Source organism: Monomorium pharaonis, chromosome 8 (genome assembly GCF_013373865.1).
Source record: "Monomorium pharaonis isolate MP-MQ-018 chromosome 8, ASM1337386v2, whole genome shotgun sequence".
In the NCBI taxonomy this organism is placed as follows: domain Eukaryota; kingdom Metazoa; phylum Arthropoda; class Insecta; order Hymenoptera; family Formicidae; genus Monomorium; species Monomorium pharaonis.
In genome coordinates this window covers 19,794,444-19,814,010 of record NC_050474.1, presented here as the reverse complement: position 1 = coordinate 19,814,010, position 19,567 = coordinate 19,794,444, and the positions used below count along the sequence as shown (strand labels likewise).

Sequence of the window (19,567 nt, the reverse complement as noted above, 5' to 3'; positions counted from 1 at the left end):
GTTATTTATATAAATGCTGTGCACATTTTATCAGAAAATATCACGTGATTTGTAACGCTGCTGTAATTTTTTATGGTAACTGATAACGTCACTTTTCTTTTTTAATTCTCTCTAAGCAAAATAATAGCAACAAGTTAGTAAATTGATAAGAAATTTAATTTCAGATTAGAATTTTGTACTAAATAAAATCGATCCATCTGTATTTTTATTAGGCTTGTGTTTTGCTTGCAAAACTTGCTATTCGTAAAATAGCAAATTAGCAATAAAAATCGTGCAAAATTTACTAGCTTAATCTAACGGTAAAAAAAACCGAGCAACAATATGCATAATATAACGCGACAGCAAATTGCCAGTAAATATCGAATGACTTGTGTAGCGCGAGTATTTCATATACTTTTTAAAATATTTTTTAATGCTTATTTGTTTACATTATTTAGACAACACGTATATTTGAAAGATATTATAAAGAAAATCTTAAAAATTTATTTTCAAAATTTTTACTACTAAAATTTATTTTTAGTAACATTAGTATATTTTATTTAATTTTTTGTTTACAATATTCTTACGAAAATTTAACTAATAAATATTATAAGCTTGCCAAATTGTTAAATATAAGATTATTTTAAGAAATGCCTTAACAAACAAACTCATATATTCGCGCGATTTGATTCTTAATTCAAATACTTCGTAATTTATCGCAGGTAAGTCTTTATCGCTGTCAATAACGTCAAACTGTTATCCATCGAATAATTTGTATTGCAAAATCCTGCAGTACTGTCGATCGTAAAATTTCTTTTTAATTCTATCTTGATTCTTCTCTTAGATGGCAGATGTCGCGTCTTGTATACTTTATTGTTTCAATTAAAGGTAAAAATTATTAAAAATAAAATTTTTATACTCAAGAAGAAAAAGAATATAAGACATATGCAAAAACTCCTGCCACTTAATTTTTTAATTAAACGCGATAATTTTATAATAATAATCATATAATATTATATAATAATAAATTAATAATAATTATATATGTATATATAATTATTATATTTATAATAAATATTTAATTTAAAATATAATTAACAGTTGCTAAAATATTTTCGCCAAGATTTCTTCCTCTCTTTTTCTTTCTCTCTTGGATAATTTTTAGATTATCAGATAAAGATTATTTCCAGAATTATGTGATTGTGTAATAAAACTGCGTTATAGAACTACAGTTAAATAACAACAAACATCAATGCCGGGGGATAAATAAAGCTTATTAATATTAATTATAACGACTGCGGCGATTGTGGATAGTAATAAAATCTGTCCATGACAGTTAATCGCCCACCGGACACGCAGTTTCCCGGAAGTATTGATAACGCGCGTCACTGATTATAATTTTCCTTGCTCCTGTCAGAACATTGCTCCTTTTCATCTGTCTTTTTGGTCATGTGATCTATCAGACTATCTATTGCGCGTATTCGCGAATAAAGATGCTTTATATTCAAAGATGCTTACATTTCAAAATTCCAAAAGAAGAAACTGTATAATTTTTCATTTTCCAAACATGCGTTAAACAAGTAAAGCAAGAAAAAAAATTTTTTAACAAAAGACCTAATATTTTACAGTTGTACATAAGATTCCTGTATTTAAGATTCCTGTAATAAAATCGATATGTGTATATTGAAGAAAATGTTCTTGATGGTAAATAACATTCTCAGGAAAGAGATACTTTGCGAGCAAGTATTTCAGATATTATTTATTTCAAGATCCAACTTTACTTCTAGATTTTCAATGATTCTACATGTGTGTATCATCTTATTTCCAGAACCGGAAAACATGTTCGATAATATCTTCAATGACGTACAACGCTTGTTTACGTAATTGTGTACAATCAAGAAGTGTTTTGACATAATTACCGGGAGAGGGTGCACGAAGGATATGTTTTGGACACTAATTTCTAATATTTTATTTAATGATCGCGCGTGGTTAAATTACAATCTGTATCGCGCAAAGCGTAAGATCGTGAGCGAACCGACACGCATGGGTATCTGAATAGAGAGACATATATGCCATAATCACCGTAATAAATTAATAATAATTACAATTCCATAGTAATATATAATACATAATCTTCGATTGACTTTCCTGCATGTTTAATATAATAAAACTGCGTTATAGAATTCTTCTATTTTTTATTCATTTGTTTGAATTACTTGTTTATTTGGATTTTTTTGTTTGCAATGTAAGATAGTGGACCTCGGCTATAATTTGCATAAATTAATACCTTATAATTAATATCCTACCCTGGTTTTTCTGGTTAGCGCTTGTTATTACATTTTCTCTCAAGAAGAAGATGAAGATCGACCCGTTGCGCGTAATAATTTGCTAACAGACACAAAGAAATATGACACACTTTAATTTGTAAGCACTTACATGTGGGTCAAACTGACCTAGACACAAGACATATACTAATTAAATATTTTACGTAACAAAAGTATTTTTAAACATTTGGATTTTTCTAAATTCCTGATGCTTAAAAATTTTTAACTTATGCTTTAAAATATATCTCAGTTTATAATTGATTACGGATTAAGTAACAGTTGCGCAAAAATAAAAATAAATAAATATTTGTGCACGGTAAGTGTACAATAGAGAAAATGTTTTGTGGTAACAACAAATAACTTGATTAAAATAGACCGACGAAACTATTTAGTTATTATAAAAAAACTTTTTAACTATATAATTCATATATATATATAAAGAGAGAGAGAGAAAGAGAGAAACATATTTTTTGTTATATATAACAAAATAAAAAATTAGTGTCTTTGACGAGAGTTATTCAGTTAAGATATATTTTGAAACAGCAACCAAATATTTTGATTTATGTAACAAAAAAGTTAGTTGCTTCTGCGAAATACATATATAAAAAAATTTTTGTTTATAACTAACTAATAAAGTTTTCGTATATACATTTTAATCAAATTATTTTTTATTACAACAAAACATTTTTCTACGTATATATGATTAAAAAAATAGAACTAGTTCATTATATAATTAAATGTCCGAGAGAGATATAATTTAAGATTAAATTTTTGATATCCCATGCAAAAACTAAGCTTATACGATGAATACGAAGGATTTATCGAGAAGCGTGTGCGAGAATTTTAATTATAATTAAGAAAAATATAACTAGTTCATTATATAATTAAGTGTGAAAGCGAGAGATATAATTTAAGATTTAAAATTTTGATATTTTATACAAAAACTAAGCTTATACGATGGATACGAAGGAATTATCGAAAAGCGCGTGCGAAAATTTTAATTATAATTCTGGAGATAACGATTTATTCTGCAGCATTAGTACGTCAGCCGAGTATATTTTTCCAAGCGGCTACTCGCGTAGTCTAATACAGAATTCCTTTGGCAGGAGCGTTCGCATTCTATCGCAATCGAGTGCAACGACATGAAATAAAGATAATGCGCCGCTTGATTGTTTGCTCGCAATTTCGTTAACGTTTGTAAGATCGTGTCCATTGAGTCACGTGTTTTCAAGAATTAAGCCAAGAATCGAGGAGGGGAAAAAAATCGCTCGATTTCGCATATACGTCTCTCCTATTTCGCATCTTCCTTACTTCTCACGATTACGATAACCCACTTTTCACGATTGCTCATTGTACTGAGGTCCCCGCTCTTTCCAGCGTTCCATCATCCTCGAGAAAACAATTTCTCAAAAGCGAGAGAGACAGAAAGAGAGAGAGAGAGAGAGAGAGAGAGAAAGAGCTGATGAATCGCGCGTGTAAGGCGATGCCGTTTTGGAGAACGGAAGGAGGAAACGCCGCGCTCGCGCGGGATCGCGAATTTATGCAACGCCTTCCTCGCAACGTTGCACTCATCTCGGAGACGCCTAATTATACCGGCGTGTGGAGTGTTCGTTAGACTCTGCGACCGGAAAAAAACACCTCGCGAGACGAACCGTTTCGCAACGCTTAATACGACCGCCGCATATTTGTTTTGGCCGCACGCACGCTGGATGGAATTTTATCGCACTTCCCAATCGCGCTCGTAATCGGCCGAGCGCGAACGATCGATGTTTGCTATCGCGCACGATCCATTGATCCATTTCTAATAGTAACGATAAAACTTCCCGTCCCGGTACGGCGCGTCCAGGGGGTTTTTTTTTAGTCTCTCTCGCGGCGAACTCTCCCCGCGGTTACGCGCGGGAGTTCGGGAGACTTGAAGTACGGTGGCGATAACAAATATCCATAAATCTGAATATCGCAAGACATTCGCGTATCTAATGCGCGGCATAAATATCCTAGAATATTTATTGGGCGCTATTCGCGTGTCTCTTCCTATTTCGTACGTAACTTCTCGCGCCGTTCAACCCTCCTCTCGTCTGAGGTTGCGAGTTCTCTCTATCTCGAGAGAGAGAGAGAAGACGCGGGATATCGCGGACTCGCGAACCGGCGCGGCGGCGGCGGCGTCGCTTGACAGATTGCTGGAGAATTTAATAAAATCGCCTTCTCTCCCTCGCCGTGGAATAACACTAGCGTTGCCATATATCAACTTGATGCTATCAAGCGACACGGGTCGCAACATACACGCGCGCGCACGGCTGCGAACGATCGGCGCAACACGCGGAACATCTGACGGCGACGTTGCGGAAGCCGACGTGAGAAGTCGGCTAATGAGATACCATTCACTATCTATCTTATCCTCTCGGTGACCGCGTGCGAACGCTTATGGGAAAATCTCGGAGGGCGGCGGCGCGCCTCGTAATATCTCGAGCAAATAAATGACTATTGTCCGCGCATAACAATCGTCGGGCGAGATGCATCTCCGTGAAATTCACCTCGCGCAGTTTTTTCCCCCCCGCTTTAAATTTTTTTATACGCGGAATGCAAAAATAATTTCCGCGCTCCGGCTTTATAGATGTGCAGCATCGTTATCGAATACCGATAATAACATTAAAACACGTAAAACTGCACGTGAAAAACGTGCATAATATTATTATATCAAGACGAATATCGAGGTTATCTATGCTATTTCTATTTTGTGAATCAGACATGTTCGAAGTTAATTAATTTTATGTATATAGACATTCAGTAATAATCAATTATATCGTAATAAAATTATATAAGGGACAATGTGATATCAATCTTTATAGTAAATAATTTGTTATTTTAGCTCTTAATGTAAAAGTAAAATTCATTTTTAATCGCTAATACGTGACTAATGTCTTTTTTATGGCGATTTCAATTCCTGTTTACTGTATAATTAGTTTCGTAATAAATTAACGTTATAATTGTATTGACTATAATGCGAATAAATTAATTCTGAAGCAGATATTTTATTGTAAACTGACTCTACGTAAGTTAATCAAAAATTCATCATGTATTGTTATAACGTTGGAAATAAAGAGATTGCCAGTGGAAACAAATTTCTCTCCCCTGAAATTTGCATTGTTTATGTGTTCTATCTATTTTCTTCTATCAGTCTTTTCTTCTATCGAATTATAATTTGTCGTTGATTCGTTCACGATTTATATAAAATTATTTATTCGCATTTAGTGTGTTTTCGCATGCACTAAACGTTACATCTCCTCGTGGCTGCTATTACGAAACAATAAATGGTACCTTGATTACCCAGTAAATTACGTTTGCGATGCTCCCTAATGGTATCATAATTAACGTTACGCTAATTTACATGTAAACAATTATTGGTTGTTACGCTTGCGTGTATGTATGCGGGTGCGTATACTTTCGCAAATGCCCGTGCCGAAAAATCCTTTTGCATTTAATTTCTCAATTGTCATCAGATGGAATGCGATGTCCGATCTGGATCCGCCTTTGCCTTGGACGGGTTTTTGCCTTTTTTTTGCTCACTTTATTAGACACGCCAGCCCTATTTTTAGATACACACTAAAAAGGATTTCTTCTCCCTTTTTTTTTCTTATTCAGTTACAGGTAGTCGGTGATTCTATCTACTATGCATTATGCGCTGTGGATCAGCCCAACATTCTTCTTCGAATCCAAAAGTAATATAAAAAGTGTATATCTCTCGGAACCATGCTGTCATAACGATTTGACAATTTCCATAGAAAGCAAAAAACTTCGCGACTATTCTTTAAAGATAAATTCCTGTTAAAAAGATAGAAGATACGCCAAATTTATTGCAAATATTTTATTCGTACATTTTTCTATATCTTTATAACATAAAATATAAACGGAAATGTAATAATTAAAATGTGTATGTGTGTAAAATAATTTCAAGGTATAATTTAATTGTTAAGTAGAAATTCAAGGATGAAGCATGTAGACTTTAAGGAAATCTCTCATTAAATATTAGATTTTTATTTTTCATCAATTAATTACATTACATTTTTATTTAAAAAATTTTTCTTTTTGTATCCTTTCTTCTGTTTTCTATGAAACACAAGTGCGTGATACAACGGAACTACACCGATAACGCGAGCATCCTGCGACAATAACATGTACCACTTATGTGCAAGTAATATAAAATAATTATTCTTGAAATTGTAAAAACGAGAGAATAAAAGGGAATCGTTATTGCGGCGTATTGTGTTATTGTCACGCGGGGGATTTAAATTTAAATGATTGTGTTTATCTTGCTTACGATAACTGGCGAAAAATAATCTCTTCGAAAACGGTGATTTAATTAACGACGCGTACGCTCGTGCAATAGAAACTATGAAAATGACATGAAATTTGTGAGTCTTCAAGCGATCATATTATGCCACAATGAGATTTCCGTATTATGCATATCACGTATTATGCATGTAATTACTGTCCTAATTAATTCAACTTTATTCTGACGATTTAATTAATTATTCATGAAAGCTCTCTGCCTTGATACCGAAAATTTATCAGAAGACAGACGTGTGTAATTTTATTTTATCTCCTGTGTCTTTTCCGCAGTTACATTTTAACATCGAATCGATAAATCAAGTTTAAATGCAGGTTTAAATGCAAAATCATCACGATTGGCCAAACCGCGGTCGTTCAATGGAAATTGCTATTACCATAGTCTTCAGGCAATCGAAAAGGTTAGGTCAGTCAATCGATCCCACCGCTGGCCCTCGCGATTGTTTGATAAATAGATCGTCGCTCTTGGTGAGTCAAATAATCTCTTCCTTCGAAGCTCTTTATTCGTCGAACCAATTAGAGATAGAGTCGATTTAACAAACCGAGAATACGTTGCATTCCACTTTTAAGATCGGAGACGGCTTAATTCATTCGATTTATTGCGCCAGATACTCCGATGTACTTACAGATTAAACGAGATAAATTGATATTGAGAATAATGCCGCTGGTGGGCACTCCATACGCGAAGGGAATGTAGAATTCGCCATTTTTCTCACGAGGATTTGTGATTTCTCGTACGATTCCGCGCACGTACCGAGGTACGTGTGTTCGGGAAATCACGGGCAATACCCTCCTTCGTTTTTCTGCTCGAAATAATTACGTTATTATCGAGATTGGACAAATTTCTGTGTGTGTCTATCATTAGGAATAGATATACTTTCTTTTGTAAACGGTGAATCAAAGAATGTCTTCGGGTGTTCATCAAGATTCAATTAACGAATAATACAATTAAACAAAGATAACGTTATTTTGGTTGATAAATTTCTAGATCAAATTATCGTTCTTTTGAAATATTAAACCGCAAATCAAATTGATAATAGCAATTTAATAATACTTTGTTGCTAGCAACCTTCTAAAAAAAACTGTAAAGATAAATATAGTATTAAAGGTTTTAATGATAAAATATTAAATATTAAATAAAGAGATATAAAATCTTCATGTAGAAATTATATTATACAACTTTGTATGACAATTATTAACGTTTCGATCTGTTATCAAATCATTCTCAATGTTCTATATACAAAAACGGAATATAATGCAAAGCTTAGATATTCGTTTTTGTACAATATTGAGAATGATCTGTTAACATCAAAACGTTAATTTTTGTAAACAAAAAAAAAAAAAGGAAATATAATCGCTCGGTTATGCTAAGCAATAAAATATTATAATCGAGTTAAAAACGAGCATTGAATTAAACGCTAATGACAGATGTTAATAAAAGAAAAGTATAAACAATGAGAATAGAAAATAAAAATTAAATTAATAATCTAAAAGAAAGACAATTATTAAAACGTTGAAAACGAAATAAAAATTTACATAAATATACGATCGAAACGCGAATTTTATATATACAATAAGTCAATATAATTGAAGTCAGTGTATGATAAGTCAAGGAAATAAAACAGTTAGCTAATATTTTTCGTTCAAAGGCAAAAAATGTAGCTGTCCAAGATTGAAGTCCATGCATGTCAATATTTTTGTCATACAAAGTTATATAATATAATTTCTACATGATGATCCTGTAGTGGCTTCTTTATTTGTTTACTAAAGAATTAATGAAGTATTATTGTGTAGATTGAACGGATTTTTGCAGTCATCACATATTTTTGATTAAACACTTTATTAAGTATTCTTTCAAGATGATAATAGTACATAGAAAGTACATAGAAAAAAAGATTTTTTATATTTAATAAAATTTATCAGAAGTAAAGAAATCTTCTTCAGAGTAATCAAATAAAACTGTTTATTTAAAGAAATAAATAATTTTATTTGATTATTTGCTAATAATATTGTTTGATTCAATAAAACAATATTATTTTAAGTCAATATAGATAATATTTCGTATATTATGTTGATTGAATAAAATAAATAAATCCAATAGATAAATCTAATAGAAACAAAAATACTCAACGAAATCGTTCTCTCTGTAGTATATTACGATTTAAATTATCAACTAGATTTTTGCCGATTAACCAAAACGAAGAATATCATCGGAATCTTGTTCGCCCACTGCTTCGCGCAGTTTCAATCGATCGATCGAGAAACGATTCACGATCGAGGCGGGCGTTTGCACGCTCGCTCGCCTGCTCTCTCGTTTTGTGTTACGGACACGCACGCATACGGCAGACAAGATGGTGTTGCGTTTATGTGTGTAGTGGTACCTCGAAGGTCCACGTGTCGTGGATCACGGTAGTGGTAACAGTCGTCCCCCGGCCGTCGTTCAAGTGTGCATGAACCGTCGGTCATCATCTCCGCCGGCCGCCGCCGCCGCCGACGAGAGGAGAGTAGCGCTGGGGGAAAAAAAACGTAAAACAAGAAAACAAGCCGGGACAAGTTCGCTTTCGTTCGTCGGATCCGCGTGAGTTTTGCGCGCCGACCGCAACCGGTGGCAATTCGCATTCGGTGCCATCCTCCGGTACACGTTCCGCCGAAGCGAGCCGTTCTCCAGTTTCCCCGGAAGTTTCGTTTCATTCGGAGGAGAGTGAGCGAGAGAGAGAGCGATGCGCGACTCCGAGAGGATTCGCGAATTCCGCGGGGATCGCTGATTCCGCGCGATCTGTGTGCGCTCGCCGCGGATTTATGCGATTTATCGATCGCGCGGTTTCGATAAGGATAAAATCGTACGCCGGTGCTTATGCTCATATAGCTTCTTATAGACTTTGCGAAACGCGGTGGCAGGTTGATCGGTCGTCTCAAGGCTGACTGTAAGTATATATAAAATGTAAATTTTTCCCGATTGCTTTTAATAACTGGCAGAAATAGGAAAAAAAAAAATGATAAAAATGCGGAAATTCACAGCTCACGGTGATATTTACGACTATTGGGCATTACCATTTTTTTTCTGATGGATCTTCTCACGCAAACAATTAGTTTTATTTTTTGTTTAATGATTACGCGGCGTTTTTAAAGACCTTCTAAGTATATATTGATCGCTGACATAACAGCAATCATGAATATGAATTGACGATTGACAATATTGATTTATGCAAAATTGACAAGAATGCGGACTGAATCCCTATTATCTCGAGCTGTCGTTTCGTGTTGTCACGGTTGCGGGAAAATTAAAAAGATAATTGTTACCTTGCGAGAATATCTCACATTTTGCGCTAATAAACAAAGGTACGTAATGGGTATTATAATGTGGCCTCAAGATTTCCAAGGCGCACGGGGAAATATTATTTAGATATTCATCTAAGTAATGAATCATAAGAGCGATTAACGGCCAAGCGAAGAAATCCCGTGTAATCTTGTATAATCCTCCGCTGGCAATTGGTACCATGCTTTTAGCGAACGGCAGTTCTCCGTGGAGAACGCGCTCTCTCTCGCTTTTCGCGAAAATCTACCTGGACTCGCCGCCGTGAAGGCATCGCCTCGTCTGAGGATCCCTCTCCTAGGATCCTTCGACGATCAAGGAAACTCGCTCGAGCGACCGGCGCTGCGCCTCTGTTGGTCTTGGCGTTTCCGAGAAGAGCGAGCGAGAGAGAGAGCTTCTTCCTCATGTCTTGTCTTGGCGATTACTTTGTGCGGTCGCACACGCGACCCTGAACTTCCCCGCGCCAGAGGAGTCCTCTCTCTCTCTCTCTCTCTCTCGCTGTTCGCACACGAATCCCGAGTTCCCATCTGTCAAACGCAGATGGTACCGCGAGAGGACAATCAACGAGCGCCCGGATGAACGATTTTTTTCCTTGTCTCCCCATCTCGCGCGCCCGGCTCCCCGTTCGTTTTCCCCGCGGATTAATTGTTCTCGCGCGAGACACGGACTCCATTCGACACCTGTATCGGCTCTTGTTCTCATAGTGTTTCATGTACAACCTCGGTGCCATTGAAATCGCACGTTCGTAAGAAATTCAGGTGCGTCCTGTACTCTTTATTTCTGCCTCTAGAGATTATCGGTTTCTATTTTCTCTTCGAGATGTTATTAAGAGAACGTTCAGTTTCACACATATAAAATATCTCATATTTTATGTAACTTTATTGGCGACCCTGAACTTTTTTCTGACCCTCGTGAGATAATGTGGTGACGTTTGGATACTGAAAAACTGCGGTTTAGTACTTTAGTAAATCATTCTTTCTACTTGTATCTGCTTCATTTATTGAATTCGATGTTTTCCTGTTTAATTAATGCGAAAGACAGTGTGAAAAATGAATGAAGACTAATAAAAAAAAAAGATTAATAAGAAAAACAGCAGAAAATTGCATGCGCTCGCGATTTATAATCCGTATATAGATATGATGACGCCAATCGATATTCAAGAATCTCGTCATTGTAATAAATCTAAATACTAAGAAAAATCTTTCAATTATATCAACAAGAGGTATACAAAAATACATACGTTCAATCAGGATTTTTTATTGATCGTCTGAATTTCTGTCATATCATTGACTAAGAAAGCTACAAAATTAATACTTACAAATCAAACATTCAAACTATAAAATATTTTGATTTATAAGTCATCAATCAATTTATAGCTTAATCTATTCTGATTCAACCAGTTTTCTTATCCCATGAAGACCCTTCTTGTGAATTTGTTTCGCATTCCGGTTTCGATTTTGTATAGCTCTTCACATGCATGTTTAAAGTATGAAACATCGTTGAAATTTATGCAAAACCATATTAATACGTTAGCGAATTACGCATTTTATAATAATATATTCATAAATTCGGATTGTGTAACATGCTAATTGCAAATCTATAGCTCGATTTTCTATCTATCTGCGTGCTCCCGTTAACCTTTCGCATTGCGAATACTGTTCTTTTTTTTTTTAGAAATCCTGTTCTTTTTTTAGAAAAATTTATTCAGTATAACTTTTTCGACGAAATCATTCAATTTTGCATGGTCACGCACTGTCTCGTCTTTTCTTTTGCAGTTTCAATTATCAAAGTCTCGCTATTTGTCGATTATTGTCATTTTGACAAACAGTGGCATCACAAAGAAAGATTAGTTTGCTCATGATACTCGGCGGCCTTGAACTTTAAACTCGTTTGACTTCGACATCTCGTGCGAAAGTAGGCGAGAACTCGCGTACTCATTTGTGAAACACTTGCGCAAAACGGTGAATTTGGCAAGATTAAAATTAAAGCGACGTCCAATTAGTAATTATTCGTGACTGAAATTCGTCTTCAAACAATAGCATCTCAAAAAATTTAAATTTCCAATTAATTCTGATGAGCCAGCATCTTTTAATAAATGATTATAATTATTAGTTCGAGGACAATTATTAGTTCGATATCATTATGTATATATGTATATATATATGACGTGAATTATCTATACATCGTATAGAAGAACATTTATGAAATGAAACTTACGTTACCGTCTTGCACAGTTTCGTTATTGCATTGTCGCAACAATGGTCACTGCCGTGTATAATAATTACGTGCCAACGATACTCATATATTCGGACAACGGGTGACGCCGCACATATTAATAATCGAATCGCGGATTTTCACGTGGAAAAAGTGAGAAGAAGCGACGCGCGTCATTGATGTCCGTACAGTGTGACAGAAGTATTAACTTCTAGATTAATGGTTTGGTATTAATTGATTTATTGTATGATCGCGTGAATATGCATGTGGAGGAAGAAAAAGTTTTTAGCCTGACTATATTTAACTTGAATGCGTGCTTAAATTGAAAATAATTTACTACAAACTGTACATAAATGTTTATGCTTTAGTAAAGTTAACAATCTTTTTTAACGCGTGCTTTAACTGTGTTTTTGCAACTTATTAATCAAAGTAGTTTCATTATAACACAATAACTTATATCAGACAAGTAATATTTTCTGCAAAAAAGTAATATTTACTTGCTTAATATGAATGAGTTGTTTGAATAGTACTAATTTATATTTAAATTAAGTAATCTTCTCTATCACACACAGAAAAATATTTATTTTATTGCTAAGAAAAGCAATTACTCAATTTATTTTTTCCTTCTAATAAGTAACGGTTATCTTTAATAAAGAATATTTTCTTGATAACACAGTCTTAAAATATATTTATCATAAATTTGAGAAAACTCATTGTTATATACTTGAAAAAAGAATTTATGCTCTTTCTCGAATAATATTAAAACTGAATTGAACTGAATAAATCAAATTTTTATTTTAACTCAATATTTTTAATTAAAGTATTAAATTATTAGAATTTAGAATATATTTTAAATAAATTTCTCACTTATGACGAACTTATGATAGATTTGCGAATATAAAAACTTATAAATTGTTTAAAATAAATGATACTTATTTAATTCAAGTATATATCTTTCTATTTTTTATTTTAAGTAAATCTTAATAGTTTAAGTAAATCTTAGTTTCAAGTAAATAATAAGTGTATTTTGAGATTATCATCAAGCAGATGTTCTTTGCAAAGATAACATTACTTAAAATAAAAAACATTAAAAAAATGAGAAACTAATTTTCATAGCATAAGAATAAATTTTCCTATGCGCGTAACTCCTATCAATTATTTCGTTTGACAAGCTATGACACCGTATTATTGAAGATTCAAGTGTGTTTTTGTTCGTTAAAAAAAAAAAACAATTAGTATGTGCGTGGAAAAATGATCGCGATTAATGATCTCTTCGCGTTTAATCGTCCTCACAATACACTGTGGAAGTGATGAACTTTAATCGCCCTCGGTCGGCCGAGCTTTGATTTATAGCCCGTCTTCATTCGAATGCGCATTAACGAAAGAATAAAAAAGCCATCATTAAGTCTATACGTGTCGAACGCGGCGATCGTTACGAAATGATCCGGGTTTATTCGGGCGCCGTAACACCGCAACCGTAATCGCATAACCGTACGGAACCAGTGAAAGTGCGCGCGCTGTGCTCGCGGAGTGTTAATAAACGAAGCTCTGGGCGCGGACCGGAATGCCTTTCTTTTTTTGGCTTGACTTTCCGCAGAAGTTTACTCGCACCGGCTGAATAAGCGGCAATAACCGGCTCGTGATTCATGGCCACTGAATGAAACTCCTGTTTCGCGGTAATTGTGGCTGACAAAAACTATGCAAATTAATATTTGCTTGCCTCATTATCATTACACCTTCGTCTCTCTGGAAAATAGTAATTTTGGTCTAATCGTGAATATGATTGCGGGTTTATCTGAAGAGATAATAAATTAGAGAAATAAATTAGATAAATGGTGCATTTTTTTCAAACACACGTGTGAGTTATAATAGTTTTCTGATAAGCATTTTGATGAATTTAAATTAAGTTAATTAATTTTCGTGTATCTCTTTTATTGGCTTAGAATAGGCTGCGTCCTTTCGCTTTTACGTAGATGGGAATTTAAGTATGACAGAGAATATCAACTGAAGAACACTGTGAACTGTAGAGAAAGCGCATGATTTCAGGAGCCCACGGCGTAGATGTAGCACACGACTTTGATCCTATTGATTATATATTTACTAAACTTTCAACAAGCCTCCTCGCCAAGTGCTTCTCAAACATTTCTGTATTTGTACTCTATTAGCATTAAAATACTATCCACTCGTATATAACATATAGAATGTCGCGTAAATCGTGCTACAATTGTCAAGGAGACGAGAAGAACAAGTAATATGGAAATATATATGTCATTTTTATTTCTTCTTTAAAATAATTTCAACAGAAATAGAGAGAAAGGAAGAAGATTTCACACAAATACAATAACGTAATTCTTTTTTTATTTCTTCCTTTCCGAGAAATTTTTATTTCCTCGTTGATTGTATCATAATTTACTGGAGTAGCAGTGTATATTTGTACGGGATGCAGACTGCATTGCAGAATACTTAAGACGGCAAGCACGCTTGTATTTTTCGTGCACCGCGAATTGATATTACGGGGCTACATACTTCTTTGTAAGTGCAGCCGCGTCGTCTGCGATTACGCGTAATGACATATCCCTCCGCGGGATTAGCAAATCAATAATTACTACGGATCTTCGTTATCTCATGAGGGACTCATGTAATCGCATACGAACGACCGGTCGTCATGTACTGCGACTGCGAGTGCTGATTAATTTGGAGGTCACGCTATTAAAAGAAGAAGAAATAGGCAAACATTTCCCTTAATAAGACGCGGCATGGATTTAATTGCCCTCATTCGCCATGATTTGCCATCTCAGCTGATATTGTAATTATTTGCGCATAATTATGCAATAGAAATCTTCATGAAAAAGAAATAATGTTCACGTTAATCTATTTTTGCTCAACACAATTCTCTTCTTCCATGTCTACTTATTTGAAGCGTTCTGCATTATGAATACATACATTTTAATAATTTTACAATGGATTCGTAAACTGAAATTAGTTGCGACTAATAATCGAAAATAAATAATCCTGGTATTTCTCCCGGCCTCCGTGATAACTTTGTTTTGCATTTGTAATTTCTCTCCGGAAGAAGATTGGAAACAGACAGGATATTTATTTCTGATACGCATTTTATCCTTGTGCACGAGAATCCACCGCGCGGTTCACTGCTCCATATCTCTGTAATGCATCCTGTCGTCTGTGCAGCACGCGACAGAACAGTACGCATTTCCGGCTGCAGCTGCATCGACGGACACGCAAATTAGCCACGGTGCTCGTGTATATATTTGCGCTGAATCAAACATTTCCACATTTTCGATATCGGTATATAAGCATAAATTTGACTGACTCTCATTTTCCCCCTCCCATTTTCGCGCGAGGCGCGCTATTTTTGTAGCGCTTTTGTAACGTTATTCTTTCAAATTAACGTTACAAAAGTCGGAACTTCGGCTAATGAAGTGACGCACGCGGTCGCGCGTAGATCCCGATCTTTGCAATTGCTATTTCGCAATAACGATCTTTATTTAAGATAAAATAATTTAATCATCTACATTCGGATGATTAAAACGAACTTTATGGACCTTTTCCGAGAGACTCGGAAGAGAGCGCGAAATGCGGCCGTGTGTTCAAAAGTTTGGCGAGTAGGACTCTAGCTGTGTGTGACGCTAGATAGGACAATCGCCAGACCGGATCTCCGGCCACGAAAGGACAATAGATAATTCACGGGTCTTATTGAAATATCGAATTCTTCCTGGAGTGGAAACGAATTTGTCGATGAAAGCGGACGATTGTCCGAAATTGGAAGAATACGCGGTAGGCTCTAGAATTTTTGTCTTGCAAAGGTTTAAAATATAAAATATATATAAATATGTGTTATGCCATGATAAAGGGATAAAATATATATAAACAATGGATTTCGTTTCGCAACGTGAATATTGGAAATAAATACTTGCTCACGGACGTTTAATTTTAATCAGTTGCTGCACGTCAGTCAATCTCGCTCTCGTATTCTTTACGCGGCGGGGGCAATTTTGTAGTGCCGCTTATCCCACAGGCCTGAATTCGCAATGAAAGTGGATTCGCCAGTGCTACTCGCATGATTGCGCCGCTCAGTAATGGATACGTTAGAAGACGTGAATGTAAACCCGGTGACTCCGGTGAGAAATTTTCAGCTGTTTCTTCATGCGGCGATAAAAATTTTCTGATAGGTCACCATTCACCCAGCAGCGTTTTCCCGAGTGCACTCGCGGGTTCAAGTGGATTCCACGCATTTCGAGCACTCTTAGCTAGCAAAAGTATACGGCGCGGCTGCACGCGAGCACGCGAAACTTTTCCTTCCATTGTATCCATACGCGAGGTTTTCGGTAGTCGGTTTTACAAGCGAGATTCTCGTTCGTAAGCGCTTGCAGTAGTCAGGCATTGCTGCGACTTCTAATGATTTTTTTCTAACGCAGCAACAATTCAATTATGTAAAAAAATGTCTCAATTTATAATATACAAATAATTGGATATATTAACATTGTGATAACACTTGATTTTATGGGAAAGATTCATTTATCCGGGATTTCTTCCAAGAGTCGAGATTTTTAATTTAAATTATCAACGTTTATTATTATTATGTCAGTGTTATTTATATTATTTCATTTTCTTTGCTTGCTTCTTCGTGCGTTGAAATGTTTTGTGAGAATACTTAGAAAACCAAGTGTGTTTATGATTTCTTTCAGTTTATTTGAGTAACTGTACGTACTGAGTAGTTATGAGGTCATGAAAATAAGTCCTGTATACAAATAAGTATAAAAATCCGTGCGAGCAAGACGATCGTGCGTTCACAGAACTTTACAAAATAATTTTGGATAAGGAAAATATATTAATTTTTTTTTATCTTTTCAAGATAGTATTTAAAAATGTGAAATTTAAATAACATTTAACAATACTAAATAAACAATAATAGGTTACTTTATTATTTAAAATTTAATTTTTAATTTTTAAAAAATACTATTGTTTTTTTTAATATTTCTCCAACTTGCAGCATTAAATATCGCTGCTGCTCTCCTCATTAAAGATGAAGATCGATCAGCTAGGGCTTCTTCTTTGGAAGAACTATGTCATTAGGAAACGGCAGCCAGTAAGTTAATCGGTTTAACGATTAATATATGCCCTTTATCAAGTAGACCCGTTTCTAAATCGTATGAAATAATTTTAGGGAATTCTGGCTCTAATTTTTATCTGGCCAGTTGTGGTTTTCATGATCATGTACACGGTGAGCGATAATACCGATCTTGATTATCATCCGACGTGTCAGTTTCCCGCGAGGTCGATGCCGCAAGACGGGCTGCTGCCTTTCGTGCAGAATTACATATGCAGCGTCGGGAATCCCTGCGATCCGCTGCCGGAGTACGAGGAGGTGCCCACGTATCAAAACACCACGTTAGTTTTTACGATTTGTATTGTAAGATTGAAATCCGGTCGGAAGCTCGTATTCACTAATTTTTTTTCTTCGCAATAAACAGTTTAGGTCCCTTAATCGGGGAACTGCAACCGATGCTCAATAATGAGACGGTTATCTCCGCCGTGGAAACGTTGCCGCAGAGTATCAAACTGTTGAAGTCAATGGCGGAAATACTCACCAAGCCGGAAATCAAGGCGCTTTTCGGTAGGAAAGCATTATATTGCAAACGAATTAAAGTTTAAAACTTGACGAACTTTGGCGATTAACTATCTGAATATTTCGATAGACAGGGGAATCCGTTTGGGCGACTTGTTCAACAATCACGAGCAAATTAAGAGCTTATTGAGAACTCATATGCCGGGAGCGAGGGAAGGTTTTATCGACGGCTTATTCGAGTCATCCGTAAAATTGATATATGTAAGTAATTATTTAAATAAGTATGCCACTAAATGTACATAGACATTTGTCCTAACATTGTCTTAACATTACAATGAACATTACGTCTCTTTTCTTAACTTTGACAGCCGCTATCACGTATACATTATATTATGGTTCATTAGCCAACTGTTATCGGCCGACAAGGCCACGTGGCTATCGCTGGCGCAGTTTCTGTTCACTTTTTAAAACGTATTTTGTTTTGGTTTCTCTCTCATTTTATTAATAAAAGATTACAATGTACAGTTTAAACAATAGTAATATTCTAAACGGCGAGAACGCCGACGCGGCAGATGATAATGTTCGCGTGAACGTAACATCAAAGCGTTCAATTTACAGATTTAATATATGTTTATCAATTTTTTTTATTCATTGCACAGTTAATCAAAACTTTCGGTTCGTCCAATATAAACGGTGTCATTTGCTCCCCGGAGAGCCTGAGGAACTATTTGATTGTATCAAAAGAAGAGGACATCACGGAGATTTCTAACGTTCTTTGCAATATCGACTCGCTGGCAATCCCTGATATTTTGGAAAATCTCTCGAAACACCTGGACTTTACTGGTTTATTGGAGATGGTCGATCGCGCGATGGCGACATTTCGCGATTACGATTTCTTCCAGGATCTAAAGCGAACGACGGAGACGATTCTCGATTTGAAGATATCTAAGAAGTACATACCCGAGTACTTGAGAATCCGCGAATGGCTGCCAAAAATTATGTTACTCTTCCGAAACGTAACATTCAAGGAAATTGATCTGAACTTGTGAGTCGCGTTGTAATGTTTCGTTTCTGTATTTATTTTCCTCAAGCTTTCAATTAAATTTGTCGAAGAATACGCGAACGTGACGCCTTAATTTTCAGCATCAATAACGCCTTCGTGGTTCTCGATCCCGTATTTGCATACGAACGGGACTGGCCGATCGCGCGGAGCGGATTATTGAAAATAAACAGGCTCCTGAAGATGGTGAAGGAATACGTCAAAAACAACGGCGAAGCCAGTTCCACGGAAGATTTCTTCAGTGTGATGAATCGGCTGAGCGGAAAGATATCGTCTTTTTCCTCGAATCCGGAGAATTATGAAAATATCACGCAAATATTGGACTTAGCCTCTCTGATCCTGCAGGATGGTATGAAGCTCACTAACAAATTGTTGGATCGTCACGCGAGCGACTTTGAATTGCAAGTATCCTTTCTTTAGACACAGGTAAACTGTCGATAATCAACAGTCTAGCATTCAATATCAATATTTAATTTCTTATTTCTAGAGCCGCTGAAGTTTTCGATGGACTTAGAGGTTTCTTTTCTGAGAACATAGTAAACTCAGCTACCTACCTTATATCACTGACGGATAACATCGTGCAAATGACTCATCACGTTGCTATCGTTCACGAAGAAACTTTGCAGAGATTATACGATATCACGAAGAGACATCAGATTTTGGTCCAAAAGATAGTGACAAATCTTCAACCTGCTGTATACAGAACGATGATTCGATCCTTTTCCAGATTAGATTTCGTAGAGGTT

The 19,567-nt window shown here is 35.6% G+C and overlaps 1 protein-coding gene across 4 annotated transcripts in view; it reads left to right on the top strand.

The window, feature by feature from the left end:
- Window positions 1-8,804: 8,804 nt before the first annotated feature.
- The window catches only part of LOC105837746, a 37,533-nt gene continuing 26,770 nt past the window's right edge, over window positions 8,805-19,567 (top strand). The window contains exons 1-8 of one of the 4 annotated variants that reach the window (XM_028193089.2): window positions 8,805-10,718; window positions 17,186-17,281; window positions 17,360-17,583; window positions 17,667-17,809; window positions 17,892-18,022; window positions 18,421-18,806; window positions 18,905-19,222; window positions 19,309-19,564. In XM_028193089.2, coding sequence (XP_028048890.2) covers window positions 17,219-17,281; window positions 17,360-17,583; window positions 17,667-17,809; window positions 17,892-18,022; window positions 18,421-18,806; window positions 18,905-19,222; window positions 19,309-19,564 — 1,521 coding nt within the window. In that variant the 5' untranslated portion in view covers window positions 8,805-10,718; window positions 17,186-17,218. Of the gene's footprint in view, window positions 10,719-12,831; window positions 13,851-17,185; window positions 17,282-17,359; window positions 17,584-17,666; window positions 17,810-17,891; window positions 18,023-18,420; window positions 18,807-18,904; window positions 19,223-19,308; window positions 19,565-19,567 lie in introns of those variants that run through there. The other 3 variants (XM_028193090.2, XM_028193091.2, XM_028193088.2) reach the window with 3 other exon arrangements.